The 19,908-nt window shown below is 37.4% G+C and overlaps 1 protein-coding gene across 5 annotated transcripts in view; it reads right to left on the bottom strand.

The window, feature by feature from the left end:
• Positions 1-1,856: 1,856 nt before the first annotated feature.
• LOC131592445 (hyaluronidase PH-20-like) overlaps positions 1,857-19,908 on the bottom strand; it is a 37,261-nt gene continuing 19,209 nt past the window's right edge. For 2 of the 5 annotated variants that reach the window (XM_058863956.1, XM_058863955.1), the window contains exons 2-4: positions 9,070-10,260; positions 7,504-7,593; positions 4,941-5,686 (exon numbers count right to left, since the gene is read on the bottom strand). In XM_058863956.1, the coding sequence (XP_058719939.1) occupies positions 4,982-5,686; positions 7,504-7,593; positions 9,070-10,038 (1,764 nt within the window). In that variant the 5' untranslated portion in view covers positions 10,039-10,260 and the 3' untranslated portion in view covers positions 4,941-4,981. Of the gene's footprint in view, positions 3,609-4,940; positions 5,687-7,503; positions 7,594-9,069; positions 10,261-19,908 lie in introns of those variants that run through there. The other 3 variants (XM_058863958.1, XM_058863959.1, XM_058863957.1) reach the window with 3 other exon arrangements.

Raw genomic sequence — 19,908 nt, 5'->3', positions numbered from 1 at the left:
CCTCTGCTGGCTGCAGCCCCAGAGGCTCTAGTATGTGCCCTAAATTCTTGTCATGCTCTGGTGAGGGAAAAGGTGAAGAATGATTTCTGAAAGGACTGGCAAAGTGGCAGATTAAGGTTTTTAACTCAAAAATGCTGTGATTTGGACCCCTAAGCTTGGTATATGCAGTTCATGCTGAAATAGTGCATAGGATTTACAGGCAGCCTAAGTCTGTTATTAGTCCAGTGCCCTTAATTACCGGCTGCCCCAGAAATAAGGCGCTTTGTGTTCTGTTGTGACATTAACCATATTATCATTGTGGGACTGCAGAGTGCCTTTAGCCTCCCTTTAAATGGGTGGTTGTTTTGTCCCTGCCTCAGGAAATTATCACTTGACACAGGCAAGCTGTCATCTTGTCTCAACCTGCTAGTAGCCTAAGGGAGTAATGTGGTCCATGAGACTGCCAACATATGGTATATTTCTTCTGCAGGATCTTGAAGAGTTCTGTTAAATAAATATATTTCCTGATATGAAAACAAAGGCAGAGACAGGTGACTGCATATTGCCTTGAGCCCAGATGTATATGGTGTAGAACACCACCCTCTGGAATTGCGTGCACAGGGCCAAAATGTTGGTTGAATATATAAAATAATGATCCATATTAATTTTCATGCTGTCTGTTTGTGTCTGATTTATAATCAATAAAATACCTTATCAGTTATAAACTAAGGCTTATACAAGCATACACTGAAAATGTCATCTAATTACTACTGGCCAAAGATAACTGTAATCAATATGCCATGATGGTGGTAACACATTAGTGAACATAATTAAATCAAAAGTTATTCCCTTAAGGATGTTAATATTGATTGGTGGCCTTTACCTTCTTGCCCTTTACTTATATATAACAAGGGGACAACAAATGTGAGAAGCTTTTGCAGTCCTGAGTGGCAGTGACAATGAAGAGAAGAGTAGCTGCAAGAGTTTTGGAGCAGCTGCATGAAAGAACTATACTGTAAGGACCCTGATCCTTGACTGGTATACACAAAAGCTTAGAATTTATGTTGAATACAGCATGTTTACATGATCTGATGATCATCATAATGAAAAATATTGTGAAGCAAGGTTAATATTCAATTAAGTATTTCCAGAAAAGCAGACAGGGAGGTCTGGGACAGCCACACATTGGGAATCATTTAGAAGCGGTAAGGGATGAAGTTAGACTAGTAAGCTTTTTGAATCTGTTTCCAGCCATTTATATAATGGCTTTCAGTAGCATGGGAAAAAATAATACAAGAACAAACAACAAAAATGATTTTAGGAAAGATGAAATAAAGCAGTAATTTTTTAAAACAAACAATAAACTTTTTTTTCCTTGTATCAATGTTATTTTTTTGAAATGAAACTTAACTTGAAGTCTCAGGCCCTAATTTTGCTCCCTATTTGCCAGGGCAAAAGACCTGGCACAAGCACAGTGTGAAAACGTATTTCAAGTAACTTTTAGGTGTGTATGCTTAAAGAGTGGGATTTAGTTTTCATCTTAAAAAGGTCATCAGTGCTACATAACTGAATGTGTTTTAAAATTATGGAACTGTCTCTGCTGTCTTGTTGTTTGTACTGAAAAGTGATGGATAGGTACATGTAAAAATCTAATCTGTCTGGAAGTTTTCTAGAACATATTGCACAGGTCTGAAATCTTCTGTACAATTCTTTGCTGATATATATATTTACAACAGGGTATCCTAGTGTGATGCAGGAAATAAAGCAAATTTTGCTGAACTCTTCAGGATTCTGGTCACATCCTAGGCTGTCTACAAAGTGATCTTACTAGCCTCTCAAAACATCTCTCCATGTTGTTATTTTTACCAAAAAAGCAAAAAAACCTGTAAGGTGAGGACTGGACTGGTTTTATTCTGTTCAGATTCTTTAAGTGCCAGTTGCCATCTCCCTTTGAAGTGCGAATATCTTTGTATGTCCCAGAATAAGCGCCACAATAAACTAGATCGATATTATTCAGATAGAGAAGAATTTCAACTGAAATTTTAGCATAATGTCAAAACACTGAAGGAGGGTATTTAACAGCTTTCACTTAAACAGATCGTTTCATCAAACCCACTTTAGCATTTCCCTGTCCCTAAGTATTGTCAGCCTGAGGTCTCTAGAAAGGAGAAATACAAAGTAATGAATGGCAATCAAAGTGAACTGTTCCTCTAGTATTTAATCTTTTCAAAATTACAGGAATGTAAGCAATGAAAACTATAAGGCTAACTAATGATTACAGGCAATACAGTGAATAGAAGAAAATCTCTTCAGAAATGGGTCCCCTTTAGGAGAAAATAAATTTGGCTTTGAACATATGATAGTCACCAGCAGTGCAATGCACAGCACCTCTTCTTTCCTTTTTCTCTGTGGAGACTCATTGACTCCATGGTGACTCTTTATCATAGAATATAGGTAAGACAAATATAATACAGAGAAAAATAATATATTTGGAAAATACTGTAATTTAACACACAGCAGACCTAAATCCTGAAGTCTGTAGGATTTAGAACATGAATTTCAGACACACATAGGTAACATAAATAATCCTGAATGAACATTTGAAAGGGGGTTGGCAAAGCATTATGCATCAGAGCACAAGGTAGATAGCTGCTTACCTATGCAGCTTAGGAAGGCACAGTTTATTGCAATAGACTGCTGTCCTCTTATCTTCCTTTTACTTTTCTGGTCCTGGCTGTTCTCAAGCATAAAAAAGAGATGGGATTGGATGAACAGATCTAACGTATCAGTTAGTGTATGCCTTTATATCTACAGTGAGCTTTGGGGAAAGGTTGTCAATATTAAGTAACAGGCAGATAAAAATGCTGAATGGGAAGAGACTGGTCAGTCCACATTCCCCACTGCTTCACTCTTTCACTTCTGCAGTTCACTCCTCTGCATCCATTGGGAGGTCCTGGGTGCTCTGTTTCAACTCTCCTGTGATTTTATCTTCTCATTCCTCCTTTTTGGGTGATTCCTTGCTTGAATCATCACAAATTCTCTGCTTGCTATTACCTGGCTGATAATCAAAAGTATTCACGGTAAGACTTGCAGATTTTGTGAACCTGCAAGCTGTCTTACCACAAAGTGCTACAGATCCAGTATCTTTCAGTTCAGAACCGTGTCAAAGCCTTGTGAAAAAAATAAAATTTCATGTAAGTCATACAAATTTTGCTAAAGCATTACCAGTGATGTTTCCAGTTTTTAGAGACCGTTTGATAGTTACCACAAATGCAGTGTGAAGGGAGTTCAGGCAAAGGAGTTATGATACCATGCCTTTTCTTTACCCAAGATGAAATAACCAGTATCAAAGCTGCAGTGGAAAAAAGCATGTTTTTACACAGGTGATCAAAACCAGATGGATTCTTTTGTGCTGAACAATCTGCTACTTATATATATTTTTATTCATGATTCCACTTGGAACATTAATGGCAGAAACAGCTTTGACTCGTGGACTTATCACTGTAACTGGGATGGGAAAATTGTCACTTCCTCTTGATAACTTGCTGTTCAAAAGCCATAAAACATTATTTCTCCAAATTAAGTTAAAGGCTTCATCTATTTTCTGCATCTCTGTTATGACCAACAACCTGAAAAGTCAAAGAAAATGTATATAATATATGTTTTCTGCTGGATTAAGGAATGAACTTTTTATAAGTAAATGGCCACTATATTGAAGTCCTGGTTATTTTCATTAGTGAGGCAGGCTATATCTGTGGGAGGTGTTGAATTATTTATGCAGATCATGCCTGGCTCTAGGGAGATTTTTAATCCATGCCAGCAGCCACTTCTCACCCATCAGAAGGCAAACTATTACACATCTGACATAATAATTTGAAAAGGTTATTTTATCAAATAAACTGCAATTAATTGCTTCAAATGCTTAAACTGACTATATGTTAATCATAACTAGACTCCTGATATGATACTGGGCATAATTTTCTTCTGAGGTATTTCTGCTACTTTCACACTGATTTTGGCAATGGAATAGTATTGAGCGAATACTTTAAGTTCTGAATCTGAAGGGTGGTCCTCAGATTGTCTCAGGTCCCCAGTGACACTTATTTTTCTGCCTCCACTGCTGAGTTTTCCTAAGGAACAAACTGGTTTTCAACAAATGAGACTCCTCAGGAAGAAATAAGGCTTACAGTCCCATGCACAGACTTCTGTCCAAGTGTCACATACAGCCCTATCCAGTTCCTAAGGACAGCTGGATGGAGAATTTAGGACTGGTGATCTGTGCTGGCTAGAATGCACAGGCAGAGCGCATGAGTTATGAGTATTGGCAAGACAAAACAACTGGAAACCAAGAAAGGGACTTCTGAAATAAGGGGGAGGGTCTGTGAGAAGAAAGCATAAACTGCTACAGCTCAAATTTTAAATAATGAAGCTGTAATATTCAAAGTCAACACTTACACTGAAATTAAAATCTTTTGCAGAGTTACAAATATATGTAATTAAAAAAAAACTACAGGATCCCTAAAGACTTTGTGAAAAGTAGAGGAACATTACATTAATCAGATAAATTTTATGCTGCAGAGTTCCACAGATCTAAATTTAAGCCAAATATTTTTAGAAGCTAATTCCATTCATATGGAATGAAATTAATTATTGCATAGAGCATCAAACCTGATGACTTATTTTGTATATTATATATTTAATTTCTTAATTTGAAGTACAAAAAAGAGCATTGTCAACAATTATTTTTTTCCAAGAATAATGGTTAAAAATGTAAGCTGTAAAAAAGTTTCTTATTCTGGATTATCCTCTCATATGGTATAGTCAGTATATATAGACCAATATATCTTTGGCACAAATATTAGTTTATAGAACTAAACTGAAGAAATACATTCAGGTTGAAGTGACACCTAAGGATTAGAAAAGGTTACCTGATACAGATAAGACAATAAGCCTTTCAGGAATTTGTTTGTTTGTTTGTTTTGTAAATAAAACCTTTAGAATTTCAAATATAGTCAGGGAAAAGGATATTCTCACTTTCATGGGTCATTTGTATTAAGGTTCTCAAAAGAAGAATTAAGTGAAACAGATTAAACATCCTTATCTTATAGGATGAAGAACTATTGAAAGTACGAGTATCGTTTTCTCCTAAACCATGGCTACTGGCAGCTGTAACAGAGTTATATTCTGCAGTTGTTATATTCAGTATATTATTTCCAAAGGTAGATTGGATATCTTCTATTTCAGGATGTGTAGATAATGTCACCTTACTCTCAGAGGTAAATGAAAATGCAGTTCTGTTAGACAGGATCTTTTCTTCAGAGTCTTCTATGTTAGAAAATGAATTTGAGGATATCTGAATGCAAATATCTTCTGAAATGCAAGCATGGAGGTAATGGATGTCATTTATATCAGCTCTAGGTTCACAGCTGTGCCCTGCATAACAATGGCAATCAAATTTTTCTATGAACGTTTGCAGATCCTGATATGATGGTTGCCCTTGTAAAGTGTATTTTCCATCCTTTGCCATTTGAATTGCAATATTCTCAGGATTCAAGTGAAGATAGTCACTGGAATTCCATTTCTTCCGTGCACAAGCACCAGAGTCTTGGCATAGCACTTGGCTACATATTCTGGTTGCCATTGTGACGTTGATGAGGTATGGGGTCAAAGTCCTCCTAAGGTAGTTGTCCAGAGTTCTACAGGTGTTCTGTGAAAAGAACATTATACCTCCACAGTTTAGTATGGAAACCATTAAAATGCTGTAATTCTAAGAACAGTATCACAGTATATATCTATAAATGTTTCCACTGAGGGTTTGATAATAGCTATAACTTGTTGTTGGAAGCAAGTTTATCTGAGAAGCTGTTATAAAATTCAAGGATCACAGCAAATTTATGTTGTGTAGTTGCTGGAGATGTTACAAAAATCACTTAGATCAGAAAGCAATTGTCTTTAAGCTTTCATTTTATCTCTATATTGTATGTAGCTTTGTGAATCAGATGCATTCAAAGAAGTTTCATGAAGAATTTGAGTTCCTTTTTAAGTCTTAAATAATTTGAATGGATCTAGGAAAAAACCTCACTTCTTCAGCCTAAACAAATACTTTTTCTATCAAGTAATCTCTGTGAGACTTTTCAGCTTTCCCCTGACCTGAATAACTTGGCTACAGGGCAGGGAGGTTTCATGGCATTTTTAAATGAAAAGAATGGTGGTCGGATGGTCAAATTGAAGGTATGATAAAATAATTGATCGTTCTAACTGATCATGAAATTGGAATATGTTCTGTGCAATCATGGCACAGTTTAATAACCAGAGGGTTTGGGAACTCTTTCTTTGTTTCTGACATTGTGGGCATTTGCCCAATACCACATGTAGATATGTCTAATATTTATACTCACAGAGATATTGGTGAATCTAAGTTGAATATAGGTTTTTTTTTTGTTTTCTTTTAGGTATATATAAAAATACTTCCAAGAAATTTTGGTTGAGGCAGAAGTGAGGCTTGCAGTAATATTTTATTGCTGAAATGCTAGTGACTGTGAAAGCTGTAAAAAATCAGGTGCAATTAGTGCACAAACACATAGTCTGATTGGGCTGTGGAGAGTTCTTTTTTCCCCACAGGAATTTCTAAATTCAGACAATAAAAGTTGCTGCTCATCTATGTTCTGATATTGAGATAATGGGCTGAAAATTCTAGGTGCAGCTGATACCCTTCCTCAAAGGGAGGTGCATACAAAAAAATCAAAGTGGGATGCTTTGGGGACTAGCAACCTTACAGAACTGTGGACGAGTATTTGGCCATGTTTTCTGTGACAGGAGGTCTGGCAGGGATGAAGTGTTTTGGTTCTTTGCACTCAGAAGGCTTCACAAGAGTCTTGCTGTACAATAGTTTGTTTAATCTAACTTGCCTGCTTATGAAAGAATTACCTGGAAAGAATTGTGAGAACATCCTTGTAACAGTTTCTCAAACTGTGTATTTCCCCTTTCTAAAACAAACTACAGTTTTTTTTCTTCTAACTCAGATGTTTCATACAATGAAATTAATCAAAGTAATATTTAAAACACACAGAACAGGCTGGGGTTGTATTTTCACAGACTGACTTCTCCTAGTGCTTGAAATATTGTTGCCAAGTTTACCACTCCAAAAAGCAGAAGGGTATTTCAAAAATTTTTCTTGGCAAGCCCAAATAATTGTTTTCTTTACTTCATGACTAAAATGAAATGAAGATATAGGAATTCTTTCTTATACTAATTAAACAAGAACCAACTTGCCTATGGTTATCATAGTAACTTGTCCAGTTACCCTGAGTCAACAGTACTGATACACTGAAACTCTTGTTCTGTGTAGTCAATGATGACCTTAATAAACCTCAGATGTACTTGGGTTTTGACTACAAAAAACTGCTGGAAATATGGAGTCATTGTTTAAAAAGTAAAAGATGCAATGTAAGTAATGATAATGCTTTACATCCTTTTCATTTTATTTCTCCGTAAAAAATACATATAATAATTGATCTAGCATACCTTATTTTGTGTTAAATTCATATCACCCCAGATCACAATTCCAGAAGCACCCAGTGCAGCAGATTCTCCGATGGTATTTACCAGGTCATCCTGAAGGAAAATATGCAAAGAACCATACAATATAAGTAACCTATAACATAATGGCAAATGAAAAAAAGCATATAGTGAATGAAATGTCCAAAATAACTACTTTGAAGACAGCAAGCAATGATACACAATGCAAACGTCCTGTTCACAATTGCACAATTTTTTCCTGGATTGCACAGGTGGTACCTGAAAATGTTGCCAACAATATCCAATTTATATATGCCATAAGGTTAGAAGAACAAGGCTGTAAAACTGAGCCAGTGCTTAGGCATACATACATTCCTCCAACCATGTTAAAGTTTATTTTGCTTCATTGCCTTCCTGGCTGCTCAAAGTTGGTAGCAACTGGTTTAAGTAATCCTGTGATATAAAGATACTGGAAAGCATAGCTTTTTTTTCTTTGGTGGTTTTTTGGTTTTTTTTTTTTTAGCTTAATTTCTGTTACCACAAAGTGCTAAAACAGAAAAGTAGCAAGAGAAAAAGCTTTCCACTGTAGGAATCCCTCTTTTCTAGAGAATTATTTGGGAAGTTTGTTTCTGTTCAGTTCTCCTTTTGGGGTCAGCTATTAGCCCAGTCCTAGCAAAATGCTAAGGCCTATATGGGATGGGAGAGGACCATGATAGTGAAAAAGACCAACAAAAAACCAAGTTATTGTAGGACACAACAACAACAACAACAACAACTACAAAAGTAAAGATTATAGGATTTCAATTATTCATTAGGATCCCAGCAGGGCCCCTGAGAGCACCCCTTACTCCCTGAAAGTATCCACAGAGCTGGGGACAACACTTGCTAATGCTCTGTCCAGAATGTGGGAGGACACCAGACAGAACGGCATCACCAGGACTCTAACTTCCCCTTCCTCATGGGCTGGAACACCAAGAAGAGATTCCCCAGAGTGGTGGTATCTCTGATAGGGTGGATGTCTATAAAAATGTGATAGGAAAAGTATAGACAGAACTGCAATAAGATGATTGGATTTTAATCAGAGCCTAACCTTAACTAACCCATGACATGCTGAAATACCATTTTAAAAGCTACTCGAGTACAGCTAAGGACAGAATTTTCTCACTAGCTTTAAACACTTTTTAAGGAAAGAAAGGCCCCATTTCACTTTTATTTTTTTTCTTATAACCTAAAAAGCAGGCAGTGGGTGAGCCCAGTATTACTAATTCTCTTTGCAAGACCTTGCTTGTATATCTTTCCTCTATGTGTGGTAAATATGATTTCTAGTTTTGTGATATTTTGTTACATGTGAGGACAACTCATAGCATAAAACACTGATAAATATAACGAGAAAGGTTTGAAAATAGATCTCTTAGTGTTCTGTTTAGTCAAATTTCTTTGATGGATTAATTTAAATTTTAGGCAAAATTGTACACTTCTTTCTGATGCAGTATGGTATATTTGCTAAATAAGTGTCACCTGGTAATTTCTTGCCATATAAATTTGAACTTCTTAAAGTCTAACTTCACTCACCTCAGAGAGATACTCCTCATAGACATCTGTGAATACTGGACGTGTATATACAAAAACTGGGAGGGGATGACTAGAATTGGAGACATGGGAAGTTCTAATGGCTTCTTGAACTCTGTTGCGAACAAAGAGTTGAGCATTTCTGGAAGATTTTAAGGCTGTCTCTAGATAGATAGATGGATAAAGTGCTGTGCTTTTCTCCCACAACCAGTTAAGTTCATTATTTCTATCTATTTCAATATCTAAACAGGTTCCTGTATAATTGTGTGGGTTTTGTTTGTAATCATAGTTATAACAGTCTGGATAAAGGTAATATCCCCACAGACGATTTGGTTTAGTTTCTATGCCCAGCTTCAAAGTTTCCAACATAAATGATTTTGCTGCAAATTCAAATTCCATTTTAGCTATAGCTCTGGCTTCAGCTTCTGATAGACTGAGGTCTCTCTGCTGAACTAGCTCAATGGATTCCTGTCTATAAATATCTTTTGATCCCCAGTTCCTTATCCACACAGGTCTCCAGTTTTCCCAGTCAATGACAGCCAATCCAAGTTGTTCATCTGAAGGAATGTAGAACTGGATGTCCTCTTTGGCTTTTTTTAAATGATTCTCCAGCAGTGAGAGTTGAGGGAGTCCTCCATTGAATGCCTCTCCTGTGAATTCATTTTTGTAAGGGTAATAGCCAAGCCTGTCTGGATAGAAGAGAGTGATGTTTTGCCCAATGGATGTCTTTAATGTGCTTCCAATTAGAGGAAAAAAATTCATGTCCAGCTGCACTCCAGTCCTTTGAGTACAAAGTTCTGTAGGAGCATTCCAGATAGAAAGGAAAGGTGAATTAGAAACAAGTGGACGAGCTCTTATGTTCAGAGATGAGCAGCAAGAAACTAGAAGAGTAGCAAACACCACACCAGATGCTACAGGATACATACAGGTGACACAGATGCCAAAACTTTGTATTTGTCTTATAGTTTCCATTGTAGCATGTGCACTGACATTAGGTGCTTCTGTTCAGACAAAAATTAAATGCTCTCTGGGTTCTCAGAAGGTTGGTAGTCTGTGAAAAACTTTACCATACAATATATTTCTTCAGATTAATACCTATTAAGCAATATTTTTTGGGTGTAAAATAGGGGTGTCCTTTTTACAAGGCTCTCTGTCATTTCAGGCTGCAGGAAACTTTTCAACAACTTCTCAGACCTAATGCAGAAAAAGAAGCAAATGTAAAGTAAGAAATTATAAATATTTAATTCCTAACCTTGAAACAAATACCATTTCTGATTTTTAATATATTGTAATGCTTGAATACAATTCCTCTTTGAGGGAAAAGAACAATGTACAATCATAGAGAAATAAACTGTACTATTCCACTGTCAGTTTTACACTTAAAAATTAGATGTGAAAAACCTAGATTTAAAACAGACAGTGGAACACTATTCAGTGGCTAATAGATCAGTGAGTGTGCTCAGAAGCAGTCCTGATTGTGTCAGTTACTGATGTCTGTAAAAATGAGCAGTTTCATAGTGACTTCTCTTAACAGCAATGCATATATAATATTTCTCACCTACGTTAAAATAAAGTTCTAATCTTTCATTTGTTTATTTTACAGAGCCCTTAAAGGAAGATACAAAACAAACCTGAACTGTTTTACACTGGCAAAAAACCAATTGATGGATACTCATTTAAGTCAGTGAGGTATCTGAAATATTGTAGGCACTCTATCTTCTGTCCAGGACTCTTTTAAACAGGCTCGAACACCTGTGTATCACTTTGGTATATAGCCAGCTATATGTTATTTCAGGCCATTTGAGATGTACAATTAAGTGGCCCTGAGTCAAAGTCTGCCCAGGGATGCAGTTCATTAGGAAAGCTGAGGCTGTCCATACACCCACAGTGAGCAGTCACACTTAGTGGTGATAGCCTCAGTACAGGCATCAGCTTTTACATAGAATCCCACTAGCTAAAGCATTCTCTGTGCAGTAACTCCTAAATCTACATTCCTTCTGATTTTGAAATGGTTCAAACCTGAATCCATCACTTTCTGTAGAGGCCTTGTGATGAGGCAGTAGGGAATGTAAGAGTTATATGAGTGTACACAAAAACACAGGGGTCAACATGGGTGAGCCATGGAGTGGCTGACAATGTAAAATCTCTAAGGACAGATTTAAAAAAGAGCAAAGAAGATTTTAGTTTGTATGCACTGAATTCAGCCAGAAGTGGAATCTACAAATCTTTGTATAGAATCAGTGAGTGGACTGAAATCTAAACCTTGAGGCAGATATTTCATCATTCCACAGCTGCTGCTCTGATAACTAGAGAAACCCTGACAAGAATCAGTAGACTTAGATCATAGATCTGATCACCAGGAAAGGTGTGTCTCTGTTCATTTAAATTGCTTTAAGAGCAGCACCTCATTTGCATGGCATCTGCTTGATGAAACTTGTAGGAAACAAGTCTGCATACATTTCCTGCAGCTGCCCAGAGGTGACAGCAGGAAAAAAAGTCTCCCCTCTGAGCTAAACAATTTTGGCTCTCAGCCTCTCCTCATATGACAAATGCTATAATCCATCTTTGTAGCAATTTGCTAGATTTACTCCAGTATGACCATTGCTTTATTGTACTGGAGAGCTCAGAAGTGGACCCAACACTCCAGATGTCGCATCATCAGTGCTAAATAGAAGGAATAAATACATTTTTTGACGTATTGGTGGTGTATACTCTTGTTAGTGTCACCCAAAAGGCTGTTGGTCTTCACGACTGCAAGGATGCATTACTCAATCCAGTCAACTTTGTAGAGTCTATTCTGCAACTTCATTCCAGCCATTCAGCTCACAAGCCTGTACTGGTGCATGAGGTTATTCCTCTCCAGGTGTAGGGTTGATGTTTTCTTATGTTGAACTTCATGAGGTTCCTGTCAGCCTCTTTCTCCAGTCCGTGGAGGTCTCTCTAAATAGCAGCATGATCCTGTGGCATACCAACCACTCCCAAATCTGGAGTAGCTGTAAGCTTGCCACAGGAGCACTCTTCCCCGTTGTTCAGATAATTAATCAAGATATATATATATATATTTACATAGTATTGAACCTAGTATGAACCCTTAGTGTACATTACTAGAAACAGGCTTCCAGCTGGACTTTGGTGGGCCTTCAGCTATACATCCTGAACTGATCACAACCCTTTGAGCCTGACAGTTCAGCCAGTTTTCAGTTTCACTGTCTAGTTATCTACCTTGTACTTAATCAGTGAGAACATTACAGGAGACTATGTTGAAAGTCTTGCTAAAATCAAGATCAACAGTATCCAATGCTCTCCCCCTGTCCATCAAGCCAGTCATCTCTTTGTAGAAGGCTGCCAGGTTGGGCAGGCCTAATTTCCTCTTTATTAATCCAGGCTGACTACTTGCAATCACATTCTTCTTCCTAATGTAAATGGTTTCCAAAATTATTTGCTCTCTCAGGGTTTGGGGTGAGGTTGGTCTCACCAGCCTATAGTTCCTTGGATCTCCTTTATTTAACCTTTTTAAGAAAGGAGCTACATTTGCTTTCTTCCTTGGAACCTCCCCCAGTCACCGTGACTATTCAAAGATTATCAAGAATGACCTTACAAAGACAGCAGTAGCTTCTACAGCACACACTACTCCTTGCAGGCACATTCCATTATGTCCCATAAATTTGTGTATGTCCAGGCTGCATAAATATTCCTGACCCTGCTTGTCCTTTGCTACTAAATCTCCTGACAGCCCCACACAGCACTAGGCTCACATTTGCCCTTGTCTCTGCTGCTGCTATACCTCTGGAAGCCCTTCATGTTGCCCTTCACACATCTTGCCAGATTCAACTCCAAGTGGGCTCTGGCTTTCTTAACCACATGCAAACAACTCAGATGGTGTTTCTTGTTCACTTGTCCTGCTAGTACCTCATGTGTGCTTCCTTTTCATATCTGACCTTTGCCAGGAGCTTATCCTACTATTTCTTGGTTTCCTGTATGTGGATGTTTTTGAGCTTGGAAAAGGTCATTCTTAAAAATCAGTCAGCTCCTGGACCCTTCTCCCCAGGGCTGTCTCCCAAGGAATTCTTCCAAGCTGATGGCTCTAGATGCCAAAATGTGTTTTTCCTGAAGGCAGTGGTTATGATCTTGCCATTTCCTTTGTTGCCTCTTTTCAAGATCCTGAATTCCACCATCTCATAATCATTAAAGCAAGATCCAGCCTTCACCTTTTCTGTTTGTAACAATGAGGTACACCAGAGCATCTCTCTTCCTGGCTCCTGCATTATCCTAAGTGACACTTACTGAGAGAATACAGATGGAGACTTCCAGGACAAACTTAAAGAATTCTGTACTGAAATTCTGGAGAAATACTTTTTCCAGTTATACAAATACAGCCAGCTTATTCAAATTAAATAAATTTTCACACATAACCAGCTGATACACACCAGCATTTGGACAGTGATATTTTATATAATTGGTTTTGTCATAAGAAAGTGGAAAGCCTCAGAAAGAAGCTGTAATATTTTGGCTTTTACTGTTCTTCTGGCTCTGATTATAGGAGATTTCTTGCCCCCATTGAAGTCAGAAAACTACAGAACCTAAATTTTATTATTTGTTCCTGTAAGGTTTTTTTATGAGTGGATTTTAGTAATAGGCTGACTTGATGTAAAGGAAAAGAGGAAAACATTGGTTTGAATATTACATTTACTGGTTTATCTAGAAGTCATTTTTTATTGGCTAATCTTGCAAAGTTAAATTTAAATAATTGATGAGAAATGGTTTTCCTCCATATCTTGCTGTGATGTACTCTACTGGGTATGAGTTAACAGATTATTTTATGTAATCATTTCCAGTTAAAAGGATTGCCTTCATCCCAGCCTAACAATGACAGATCTGATAAATGTCAGTCTCTGATGTTGGCCTAAGTGAGCTGAGTCATAAAGCTGTCTTTCTCCTTGTCAAAAAGCCAATTACTTTACAATACATTAACACTAATTGTTCATGGAATACCTGACTGGAAGTACATATTGATGGAGCTAAGTGCCTTTTGCCTAGGGAAAAAGCTTTGACTTTAGATTTTCCCAAATCTGGCATTTGTAAAGGTTAAGCATTACAGGAAATCATATTCTTTTTCTTGGCTTAATTATTGCATCACTTTTAACAGCATAAACTGGACTGCAGAAACACACATGGTTGAAAGTGCAAGTGTGCTCTTGTGTTTTGGTAACTACACAGTCATAGCTGGGCCATGCTGTATGTCCCTGAAAAGGTGGACTCCACTTGACCAAAGCAGTCTGAAAACAAAAGGTAAAGAAGAATTATACATACCCTTGAACTTCACATAAATCGATGTTTGTTGCCCCAGAAGTGGATGGTGTATTGCATTGAAAAGCATTGGTTATACTGTTTGGCTTAAGTTCAAAACCTGCCACTAAACATTAGAGGAATTCAGCTTTGAGGCTTCTTATGAAAATTAGACATAATTCAGACTTGATATAATTAGCCATTGCTTAGTCAAGGCAGATCTGGTAACATTAATTAAACTTATGCCAACAAATAATAAGAGTATCTGATATTCTTGTGTTAATAATGTTAGTTACACTTACTGAATTTCAAGCCAAAGTCTTTAAAATTTTGCACTTTCACTGTTTTTGTTTGAACACATGAAAGCAGGCATGCTCTTCATGACTTCTAAGGCAGAAGGTGAGTGTTACTCAACTGTGCCATCTCGTTGAACAACAACATGTAAGAACACTTGTTGTGCCAAGATCATCAATGTAGTTATCATTTTAGATTGCAGTTTGCATACTTCTCGTGTGCTTATTAGCTGTTTCTTTTCTTGCCAACACTATGATTAGCGTTATTAATTAATGGCATAATAACAACAACAACAAAAAAATATATATGTGAAAATTGGCTGGTCTTTATGCCAAAAAAAATATGGATATGGAAGTCAGCATGTAGAACTGCAGTTCTTTATGGGACAGAAGAATCCAGCTCCTTAAATCTATGCATTTAAGTCTTTAAATGCCTGAGGCTGTGGTGTAAGGTATATGGTCAAATATGCTAATAGGACCAGAATATTAAGAATTTATTCCTTATTCTTTTGTTTTCATATGAACACTAGCTACTTCATTGTAGAAATAAGTCTTGATGTTACAGACAAAATAAGGTATTAGTGTAACTTAAGTTCTCAGTGTGAAAAGTTGCTTTGAATTTTCCTTTATCTGAAGGTTATGAAAATGAAAGGTTGTATAGATGTCTAAGGACTCAATTCTAGCTTCTGTGAAAAGGTCAGCACTGATAAGTCCTAAGGAGAGATAGAACAGACTTCTGAGGAGCAGACTAAGTATATATTAAATTAACTGGTAGCACATTTAAACTTGGAAGAAACCTGAAGGAGAATCCAAAGCATTTCTTAAAGTTACCAACAATACTGATAAAGCCATACACAGTTTCTCTGAACAGGATTAAATCAACCCACACTTCTGGGAAAGGGCTGAGGTCAACACATGTATTTTTATAGATCAGTGGAAAAGAGTCAATGTGTCTGACGTCTGTCCTGTTCTGTCCTCGCATGCCCCAGTGGTGCTGCTGTGGGAAATGGCCCCGTTCCCTTCCATTCTGCTCTGGAGGGGTCTTTCTTCTGGATGAAGAGGACAGTATTACTGTCACAACTTCAAATTAAACCCTCCTGCTCTTTTCAGAGGTGCATGTTCTGGCTAGAGGTTGTTACAAACAGGTGTCAGAGTCATGAAACAGCCACAGAAGAAAGGGAAGAATAACATTGCAGTTGTATTGCATTCCCCATTTAGGTCATTTTTGCATTCCTTAAAGAGGCAATGACATTCAGCTAATTCAAACACACATGGGTGTTGTGATTACAACATTGATGCACTACAACATAACATTAACATTTGTGAGGAATAGAAAGCTCCACAGAAGGAAAGTCCACCTCTGGAAGCATGAACCATCTGTGCTCCACAGCTGATGGCAGGTTTAACCTGTGAAGGGTGATATTTGCATAGAGGATGTGGCCTCATTGTTACAAGTGCATTAAGCTTCACATTGCTGTAAAGTCAGAGTTTGGCAAACACTGATCTTGACGGTGGTTTTAAAACTCCACCCTCATTTCAGTAGATTCTTCTCAGCTGGGCTGAGGCAACTGTTAATGAGGCCATGTAATGAAGTGTTGAGGTTGAAAATGCCTCAGATGATACAGAGAAGAGGAAGGGGATTTTGTAATTAGGTACGTGAACCAGCAAAACTGGCTAGTTTAGTCAGCATGTCTGATTTAAGAGATGCTTGTCAAACTACACCCCAGTTCTGTGGCTGTCCTTATCATCAAGAACTTCCAAATCATCTCTTTCATCATTGGTTACTCCCATTCCTGAGTTCCATTTCTGAGCACAGGGCAGTGAGTACACGAGGACTTGCAAAAAAACCCTGAAAAACATCTGCCAGCATTCCTGACTGCTGCCTGTGGAAAAAAAATCAAAATATGCCCATGATGAAAAGGTCAGGAACTGAGCGTCCACACTGTAGACAACCCTCCTTAAAAAAAAACCTATGCAAAAGTAGTCAAGCAACTTTTTAATTATCTAAATGAGTTAAATATATGGTTTTAACTAATTTTATTTAAATTAGTTAAACTATAAATTTTTACTAAGCTTACCCAATTATTTTCATAGTCTTATGATGACTGCTGCTGTGTTCCAGAATTACTTTCATGTATTTACTAAAATCTCTATACTTTTCATTCTTTCTTTCTTTCTCTTGCAAGTTTTAATTCTCAATGTTATAAAAATTCTTAATATCATAACAGCCTGTTAATTGATGTTCTGATTTTTTTTTTAGCAAGTTAGCCATTTAAACTATCTGAACAGATTCCCAAGAGTACTTGGAAAAATTTCCTTTGCTGTATTATGTATAAATAGATTTGGCAGAAGTCAGATTTTGTAATGATGCTTTCCATTGCAGAGGAATCAGGGACAAAATAAGGAGTCCATCATGTGTGACTTTGTAAAGTATTCTATCTCTCTAAGATTACCCTGGAAATATTCACTGTCTGCTGAACCTCTAGTATTTTGCAGCAAAACAAGCCCAAACATATTTTCTATAGCAAGAAAAATACATTAGCAGTCAAGATAGAATTTTAAAATTTAATTGTATATTTACCATGAATATAGAGTATTAAATATAGCTAATTAAAGGCAAGAACAACCTGGAAGCATATTTGGATCACTGTACTACACCACTGCTATCCTAACCTAGCATACTGGGAAAATCACAGCCCAGTTTTTAAAAGCATCTAGTTTTCCTTTGGTTTGTTTTTATTCAAATATATTTTTCACTGTATTACACTGAAACCTCTTAAATAATTCTAATTAAATGCCTTCAAAAAATAAAACACAAACAAAAGGCCCAAACCAAATGTTCTTTGGGCTTATCTATTCAGCCTCTTCTTTGTTCTCACTAGTCCTTGAAGTAGGAAGTCAAATTTTCATAGTCATTGAATGGTTTGAGTTAGGAGGGACCTTTAAAGGTCACCTGGTCCAACACCCACTAGGAATATCACTTAAGATGCTCAGTGTCATATTTTCTGCAGGATCATGTATTCCAGCATAATTTTAAATTCTTTTGGACAGCAATATTTACAAAGGGCTCTAGTGTAGATCACTGTGCACGTTGCAGTACAAGAACAGGCTTCCTAAGCACTTCGCTAGATCTTCTCAGGGAGCTCTTCCAAACAAGACAATACCTACAAATGTACAGACAGTATCAAAGGTGGCACATAACACAGAAGATTATAATCCGCTATTAGTAATGATCATCATTGTAATTTCTCTCTCCTTGCCTCCTTTGGGCTCAGTTCTCTATGGATATAACTTTTCCCTAGTCTCTCAGCCTCCTTTGGGGTGAATTCCTCTGGGATCCTCCCTCATGGGGAGTTCCATTTATCTCAGTTCTTTATTATTTGAAGTAAACTCTCGAGCTCGTTTGAATCTTGTTTCTCGTGTTTATTGAAGGATCCTTACAAAACTTAACAGGTCTCTCCAGGCTGGTCACAAGGTTAATCTTTGCAATTTGGCACATTTCTTTCTTCTCATGGTACAAACAAGGCTTTGTGGCACACTTTGTGTCTGATGCACAAAATGGCCCTGAACTACACAGTTCTTTTATCTTTATACTTATTTTTACTCAATTAACAATAGACACGTATATTATTTTTCTTAATGACTCAATGACCCATCACCTCTGTGATGCACTGTGGCATTTTCTATCCAATCACTTACTATTACCTAAAAACTTCTAGGAGAAGAACCTAAAGAAGAAAGAAGAAGGGACAAGGGACAACACCCTAAATCTTCCATGTTGTCTCTTGTTCTCTAAACTAACTTTTTCACCCAGTGATTTAAAAAACTTTCTAATTTACACACTTACACTTTTAGCTTTTTCTATCTAACTTCAACATTTGTTTTCATGTATCACCATGAAAACATGCTCATGAATTTCATATTATATGAAATTCAGTGTTTTTTTAGATCTTATAACTAAGTATCAGAAATAAGGGCACACACTCTGTATTCCAGACTCCAACAATCATAACCCTTATGAATATGATTTTGAAAATCGCATCCGAATACAACTGAATGAATCTGAACCAAACATAAAAATATACATTCTTGCCTTCTAAGCCAACATGCAGCACAGAAATAACTGAAGTACATCTCTATACAAAGCAGGTATCATTTCACAATTGTGTTAAAAATATATTTCCCCTTAAAGAAACTATTACCCTAATCTAGGATTTATGAAAGAAGTAAAAATATCTACACCCTACAAAAGTAACTGTGCCTTTGGAAGATGTGAGATTGCTCTGGAGAAGAGAACAGGACAGACTTTTGCATAATCCTGGGAAGTATTGCAGTATTCTAGATTCTAGGTTCTAGACACAGAACTCGGGGTTCTAGACTAGGTTCGGGTTCTAGACTCGGAACTTGGGGTTCTAGGTTCGGGTTCTAGGGTTCTAGACTCGGATTTTGGGGTTCTAGGTTCGGGTTCTAGGGTTCTAGACTCGGGTTCTAGACTCGGAACTTGGGTTCTAGGTTCGTGTTCTAGGGTTCTAGACTCGGGTTCTAGACTCGGAACTTGGGTTCTAGGTTCGGGTTCTAGGGTTCTAGACTCGGATTTTGGGGTTCTAGGTTCGGGTTCTAGGGTTCTAGGTTCGGGTTCTAGACTCGGAACTTGGGTTCTAGGTTCGTGTTCTAGGGTTCTAGACTCGGGTTCTAGACTCGGAACTTGGGTTCTAGGTTCGGGTTCTAGGGTTCTAGACTCGGATTTTGGGGTTCTAGGTTCGGGTTCTAGGGTTCTAGGTTCGGGTTCTAGACTCGGAACTTGGGTTCTAGGTTCGGGTTCTAGACTCGGAACTTGGGGTTCCAGGTTCGGGTTCTAGGGTTCTAGACTCGGATTTTGTATCTGTATCTGAAACTGAGTCACAAAATTGTGCTGTCCTTTTTAGAAAAAATAGAACTTTCAAGAAACATGACAGTGGCATTCCCTTTCAAACATAACGGAGCAGAAACACCCCTGGGGTAAATGAAACTTGCATGGATGAAGTTGTTCATGGATGTTCTGCAGCCACACTCTATAGAGTGTGTTGCTAGAGCAACAGTAGGTGGGGGTAGAAGGAGGAGGGGTCCTCAAAATGAATTACTTGTGGAAATAAATATGTATTATTAACCTCATACCAGTTTATACATTAACATATGTCTTCACAGTGTGCAATTTCAAGTTCTCTTCTGCAATACCTGAAGGCTCTCTCTTTTTAATCTTCCTCTCCTGAGACTGTAATTCATT

Source organism: Poecile atricapillus, chromosome W (assembly GCF_030490865.1).
Source record: "Poecile atricapillus isolate bPoeAtr1 chromosome W, bPoeAtr1.hap1, whole genome shotgun sequence".
Lineage (NCBI taxonomy): Eukaryota > Metazoa > Chordata > Aves > Passeriformes > Paridae > Poecile > Poecile atricapillus.
The sequence above is the reverse complement of the archived record's forward strand: the minus strand, read 5'-3'. Positions and strand labels throughout refer to the sequence as shown.